Source organism: Hordeum vulgare, chromosome 6H (genome assembly GCF_904849725.1).
Source record: "Hordeum vulgare subsp. vulgare chromosome 6H, MorexV3_pseudomolecules_assembly, whole genome shotgun sequence".
Classification (NCBI taxonomy): Eukaryota; Viridiplantae; Streptophyta; class Magnoliopsida; order Poales; family Poaceae; genus Hordeum; species Hordeum vulgare.
In genome coordinates, this window is record NC_058523.1 from 349,040,695 (window position 1) to 349,048,180 (window position 7,486).

At 42.3% G+C, this 7,486-nt stretch overlaps 1 protein-coding gene across 1 annotated transcript; it reads right to left on the bottom strand.

Moving 5' to 3' along the window:
- Nucleotides 1-244: 244 nt before the first annotated feature.
- Nucleotides 245-4,063, bottom strand: LOC123403487 (outer envelope pore protein 37, chloroplastic). The gene is made up of 6 exons (XM_045097421.1): nucleotides 3,483-4,063; nucleotides 3,156-3,245; nucleotides 2,347-2,517; nucleotides 2,171-2,265; nucleotides 1,442-1,562; nucleotides 245-660 (listed from the first exon to the last, which is right to left on the bottom strand). The coding sequence occupies exons 1-6, from the start codon at nucleotides 3,969-3,971 to the stop codon at nucleotides 529-531; spliced, it is 1,098 nt and encodes a 365-aa protein (XP_044953356.1). The 5' UTR covers nucleotides 3,972-4,063; the 3' UTR covers nucleotides 245-528.
- Between the last annotated feature and the right edge of the window lie 3,423 nt (nucleotides 4,064-7,486).

The window sequence follows — 7,486 nt, forward strand, 5'->3', positions numbered from 1 at the left end:
TTATACGAGGAGTCCGTAACAAGAGACGGGGATGCGTGAAGTTAGCTATCCATTTGCCAAAACCATAACTAAGTTCTGATGGAGTTCCAGTTCTGATATCGTATGGGTTTCAACTCTAGCCTATCCTAACATGTTTGAAATTGAAAGGCCTTGTTGTCGTGACATTGCACTAAGCCAAAGGTCAAGTTGACAGTACCATGGGCATGCACCCTCAGCCTCGGCTCAATCTCTACCAATTACGAAGTTACAAAATGACACAATTAAATCTGTGAAATTACCAACTACAATGGTAACATCCATAATAGGGATGCTTGGTCCAGAAATAAATAAATTACGAAACATTAACCTCCTACATGAAGCCAGAGCGGACTGGTGGCCATTATGTACAATAAACCAAAATACATGATAAAATAGTACGACTTGCGGAATGTGTATCCATTGATGACATATGCAGCTTACAAGAATAGGTCAGACCAAGCCTCGGTACCCAGCAATGCATCTCTGTATCAGAGGAGGAATGTGTCCACTCTACAGATCCCACCTTTTCTTCACTCGAAATAGTAAAGAAGGATTGCGGACATTATCCTGGGGCACCTGAAGCATAAGCTGAACTTTCATCTTCATAGGTGCAGTCTTTGCTTTGCCTTCTTCTTGCCCAGCCTAACATCCAAAACTATGTGTTCAGGTTCATGAATCGATCAAAATGGTCATGCATGTTTTAAACCGAAGTCAGCCTAACATCCAAAACTATGTGTTCAGGTTCATGAATCGATCAAAATGGTCATGCATGTTTTAAACCGAAGTCAAATGATTTGACAGTTCCAATGGGTCTGTGATGTGAAGTCAGGCTTTGGCTGTTGTAGAGCTAAGTGCTAAAACAAACCTCTGTTACAGTCTTACAATACTCTCAAACAGCTCTGTTACCACATGCCTCAATGGAAGATCAATCATAATTGTCGAAGCTTAAACATGCAGTACATGAAATATTGCTGATATCTAATGATTGTTCTCTCAATAACATGTGCTTTTGCAGAACACTAAAATGATATGCATTGCAGAAGATAAAAGGTGGCTTTACATAACCAAGTGCAAAGTTCCATTAAAAAACTGCAATATGCCATACAAAATGGTTCAGGTAACAAAAACAACAATCGAACTTAGCAAGCTCGTGTATTCCAGGGTTCAGCATTAAGTAAAAGCTACATATTAATACACCATCCTTATGTCGATGTTAAGAAAAGAAGTATAAGAGCTCTCTTCAATATGACATAGTAAATTGACAAGCACAGCTGAAACCTTCAGATCAATCAGGATTTTTAACATGCAACCATTAAGAGATAGGATATGCTGAGTTGCTAATTCCGCCTATTTCTAATTCACATGCTCAAATAGTAAGTAAGAGAGGATGATGAGCAAAACTGAGTTGCCACAATGTACATACCCAGATGGAAGCCCATCCAACTCGCACCTCTGAATCATAACCAGCTTTCATTTTGTAATTTTTACCAATCGTATGCTTATAAACAGCATTCCATTCATCAGTGTCAAAGTTAAAATGATAGCTGAAAGGAAGGGAGAAATCAGCACAGAAAGATTCACTGGAGAATAAGGTAACTTTGAAAAGACAGATAAGGTGCATGTCCAACACAAATTCTTGCAGAATGTATTTCATAGTTCGGTTAAAGATTTACTTTAGCAACATGATGGTCAAGTCCTCGTGACCTTATAAACTGGAACTGTGTGTCAAATAATTGTACGAAAAAGACCAACCAAAGCAAATCTGAGTATCTGAGACATAATTAATTAATTATGCCAAAAGTTAAGAGCAGTTATCGCAATAGCCTCCACTGCTCTGTACCAATAAAGGCACACAGAACATGTTTCATTTTGCAGTATTAAGATTCACGAGTACCCTGCTGTCCAGGTCATCTTGTTAACACCGGAGCTCCTGAAGGTAGGATTATGAACATGCTTGGTAATTGCAGAATCTTGATGGATGTTGCACACAGAATTACATAAGAGCCGTGGAGAACTCAATTTACACATGTATTATTAAGAGAAACTTGGTGGATTCAAGACTAGACACATTAATACTGTGGAGATTTTGGGAGAAGAAATGGCCGGTGGATACATATGTTAATGAGCAGAGCAACAAAGATAGTATGCTGACCTTAACTTATCAGAAGAACCAAAACGCCTTTTGAAGTCTAGGGATACTGCATTCGAAGGCAAGGAGACGCTGGGAACTAAAGTTAATTCATTGTCCTGCCATAGAAAATCGACAAAACAAATCAGATAAACAGAAGGTCTGAAAACCGAACAAATACAACATTAGACATAAGTCACCTTATAGCAATATCTTAGATTCAAATCATTTTCATTGTATTGAGCAGTAAGAATGCCGTCTAAAAAATCCGTTTTCGCAATCCCATAGACTGACAACATTTTTTGGTCTTCTTCATTTGTCCTCTCTTCCACTGAAACTTGACCAATTGGAAAGTGCAGTGTTGCTCTTGGCTGCACAGGTATCAGGGTTAACTAAACATTTGACAGAGTTTCATTACAAATTCTAGGAAATATGCATGGATTCTTGTTGCTAAGAACATATGTCTACAGTTCACAAACATCTTTCAGCATTAGGACACATGGTCTACTGAATATAAACAACAAATATAGAAATGAAACATATGGCACATGATTTCATATAAAACCTTTAAAAACAGTATACGACAGCTTAGTGCTTTCAACACAATAGCTAATGTTTAAAGTCTGAAATAGCACCTAAAGGAGCTACGATCTGGATATAGGTGGCCTCAAATATCGTGCAGACTCTACTGCATACAGGAGTAAAACAACAGAGTACAGTTGTAAGCTGTAAGTTACTAAACAACATGGACTTTCCGACCAACTTTTGCAAACATTTTAAGAGTATTCAATCTTTTCAATATAATAGCAAATTACACTCCTTCATCTCAAGTGGCATAAATAATTTCCGAGTAATAAAGGAGTGACGACTATAATACGTTTTGTGCTAACAATGATCAAATTTGTATTTTAAGGTAGAAAATGAACCTTGTTGGGATTCCTCAACACCACAATACATTTATTCTAATCAATGAAACATAGAAAAAGGAGACATGAATGTATGTACTCACCAAACCATTGTAAGGCACCAAAGATGATATCTCGAGTCTATAAGACGGGTCACCCAACCTAGTTATTACTGAAACTTCTCCTTCTTGCTCCTGAGAATAAAACAGGATGCCATTATAGAAAGAAAGAAAGAAGTATGTAGGTACCAGTAGCAGAACAAACTCAGGAGACTAAAGGTGTGAAACTTTATCAGTGAGTGAAAAGAATATATAAATAGACTTTCCATCGACAAAAGCGACAAAAACGAACACATAAACACACAGACATCACATGTCCTTCAACGCGAATTGAGTGACAAACCAACGTTGACATGGAGATGCAATTGGAACCTTGACATCGTGCGAGGCGCGAAGCTGGACGGCGCCACCGGGGAGCGAAGCGTTACCACGGAGCAGCGCGTTGCGGCCCTCGACGTCATACATCGCGGAGAAGTGCTTGGTAACGAACGACAGCACCGGCGCCCCGAAGAGCTGCCGCGGGTCCTCTCCGTGGCCCTGCTGGTCGCTCTGGAATGACAGCCGCAGCTTGGCGAGACCCCCCGCGAGCTTGCAGGACACCTTGTGCGCAAACAAGGCCTCCTCGCTGTCGTACTCCGTGGTCACCCGCAGCCCCGGCCTCCTGTACCGCTGCGCTGGAGCCACCACCGTCGGCTCCGGGGGCGGGGGTGGTGGGGGAGGCGGAGGAGGGGGCGGCGGGGGAGGGGAAGGGGGCGGGCAGAGGAAGGTGAGGGGGCAGCGGAGCCATGGAGGCAGATTGAAAGGGTTAGGGTTCTTGGGGGTGGACGGGGAGGAGGAAGTGGTGGCGGTGGCGGCGGCCATGGGCGGAGGAAGCGAGGGAAGCGGCGGGGTGAGCGGTGTGAAGAATCGAATGGAGGAAGAGGGAAGTGGGAAACTTGTGGGGCCTGGGGTGCGGACTGCGGGACTGCGGAGGGCTTGGGACTTGAGAATGGGAATGAGTTAAATGCATTGGCGGTCCTATTCTTTTTCAGAAGTCTTATTTGGGTCCTAATTTTTTGTTATTTGGAATTGATATTTTTTCTTAAAATTCAGCTTTGCTTTAAAAAAGGCAAGTCAAACGGGGTAGCTTCACGATATGTCACTCCATAAAAAAATAGAATTTGAGATAGAACTTCAAAGTTTTTATGAAGCTCCTTAGAGGATGCTTTAAAAAACTCTAGAAGCTGGAGTTGGGGGGAAATTACCCACCACTGCCACGAGTAAGTGGATACCTCTTCATTTCTTTTCCCTCAACCAATCAAATAGATTCTTTCCACCAGATTTTCTATTTTTGAAGTTGAAGCTAGATGGAAGCCAAACATTCTCTTAATAGTGTTATAACTTCTGTATGAAACTGCTTCAAAGTGAATTTGATGAAGTGAAGCTGGTTTTGATGAATTGAAACAGTCCCAAACAGGCCCTTAGTTCTAATTGTTTCTAAAGTTGTTCACTCCAGGTCCTAAACTCGTCTCCAGCGACTTTGGTCAGCGCTGACCAGCGCCACATCGACAGTGGGCCCGAGGAGGCAACCCGGCTGGACGTGCAAGTTTGCAAATGCCCCCACCCCTTTCCTTGTCCTCATTTCTTGGTCCTCGGTTCCATCCCAATCCTCTCTCGCATTTCTGACGGCGGCCGGCGGCGGAGGCGTTGCTACGGCGACCAGGGGCATTGATCGGGGGCGCTAGTCGGGAGGCGGCGTCCGCTAGGATGGCGCCAGAGCTGCGGCGACCCGGCGATCCTCCTCCGCGGTATGGTAAGGATCCCTAACCCTAATCTTCTCCGTTCTTGTTTGTTCTTCTCCGTTCTTGTCTGTTCTTCTTCGTTTTGCTCTGTATGCATCTATTTTTTTATTCTTCAATTCATGATTAGCTACTATTATTTTTCTAAACGACGGTAGATTTTGACTATCATATTTTACTTAGGACCACTTGAGGAGGTTTTCATCGTAGAGATCAACTATGGGGGCTTTTTTACGAATTTGGCGCGTCAAAGACGTATGTTGATGGGAAAGTTGCTCGAATTGATGTGTGCGAAGCAGACACTTGGTCTCCTTTGTGGCTCACCGATTTATATGAGTCGGCTAGGTTATGCTGCTCCAGGAAATTACAACTTGTATTGCTTGCTCCCTACAATGAACCTAGATGCAGGACTTCAGATAGTGGACTGCGACATTGATACATTGAGCATGATTGTTGTTGTTCCCAAGTTCCAGTATTTTCAGATGTATGTTGACCACAAAGATACGTCATTTGGCAATATATTTGATGATATTAACATTGCCAATGTAGCTGGCAGTAGCATTCTAGCTGGCAGTAGCAATGCAGCTGGCAGTAGCAATGCACCACCAATGCCACAAAATCATGGACATGAGTTGAGAAGGAGTAGGAGAACAAATGTGGTTGAAGAGGCAGCACACAATACTTGTGATGGCAGTGACAAAACTGACAGTAGTGACAGTGAATGGGAGTCGGAGTGGGTAGATTCTGATAATGAACTTGCCAAGGATGATGATGGCCTTTTTAATGAATGGGCTGATATAGATTTTGGTAATAAAACAAAGAAAGGATCCAAAAGGGAGGTGGACAGTGACTATGATTCAGATGACTTTGAGGAGGAAAAAGATTCTGACAATGAAGAGGATGATTTTGCAGAAGAAGTGGAGGTAGTTGCGAAGTTTTCAACAAGTGAGTAACTCTAGAATATCATGTCCATATCCAGTAGTTGTAGCATATTCAGTAGCTTTAGCATTTAATTTCCAGTGCAATTTTAGCACTTGTAACTAGCGGTAACTATTACTACTTGTTTCATTTGCAATGTAGATACATACTTCATGCTAGGGAAATGCTTATTGTCACTTCTCTCAAGAAGATAAAAGACCAGCTAATGATTATATTCTATAGCAACAGCAATGATTGGTTTGTTTGGGGAATATGAAGTGGACATCAAGAAAATGGAGTGCTCATGAAGGGCCTGGAAGCTGTCAGGAATTCCATGTAGACATGCATGTGCATGTTTAAGACATGAGAGGATCAAGCCAGAAGATGTGGTCAACAAATGCTATAGCATTGAAGCATTCAAACTAGCTTATGGCCACGTCATAATGCCATGTAGTGACCCCAAAGTGTGGAAGAAAATGTATGGCCCTCCAATGAGACCACCCAAATTTGACAAGCAAGTAGGCAAGCCTAGCAAAAAAAGAAAGAAAAATCCACTAGAGGAAGATGTTGGGACAACGATGAGCAAGCATGGCATTGGGCATTGTGGTGTGTGCAATGAACCTGGGCACAATAGGAGAAAGTGTCCACGTCAGGGCAGAGGTCCACAAGCAACAGAAATATGAGTGGAAGAAGCGGCACAAATACAATGGAACAAGCAGCAGAAATACCAGTGGAACAAGCAGCAGAAATACCAGTGGAAGAAGCAGAAATAGTAGAGGTTCAGCCAGATCCAATTCAAGTTGTTTATGCTAATGAAGAAGAAGAAGCACGGACCAGGAAGAAATTACCAGTTAAGAGGAGGACTAGTTCCAAGGTGACAAATTATAATTTCTCACAATTTTGCATGTGCCAGTTACTTGCTCTCACATTTTTCATTTATTTCCAGTATTACCACACATGGGAACAACTGCATCAAGTGTGGTGTCATCTACTGTTGACATTTCTAATTCTAGTGTGATTCACGTCCCGCAAGATCAAGTCAGTGTTGCAAATTAAATTATTTCATGATTTTAGTTTATTGTGGCATCTACTCCAGACATTTCCCACATTCTAATTCATTGTCTTTTGCAGGCTATAGCCACTCAACAATCTCAGGCTCCACTCCCAGGTCCTTTACCTGAGAACCAATTTATTGCAAGCTGCAGAGATGACCTGCCCCCTCCCTCTACAAGAACTACTGCCTCAACACTTGGGTTGAAAAGAAGAAAGGTGGTGCCAAAGACTAAGGAGAACATGGTCCCATAGGATTAGAGAACATATTTGAGAATTTTATTTTGCTATTGCAACTGTTGTTCAGTGCAACATCTGTCATTTGTATGTTGCTAAACTGAGAAGTTTATTTTGGTAGTGCAACTGTTGTTCAGTGCACATCTTTTGGTAGTGCAACATATGTATGGTCTATTGCAAGTTGTTGCTAAACTCCATTTGTGAAAGGGCATGTATGGTTGGTTTAACTTTGTGCTCAAAATCTCTTCCTAGTGCTCTCCATCTCCCTTTTTGGTTATAGCTGTTCCGGGTTTGTTTTGGTGTGTAAACTGAGCTGTGGGAGCAGGACCTGGGGACTCGGGAGTGAGAAGGCTTGGCCTTTTAAGGGTTCATTTGCAAACTTTCCCAACCGCC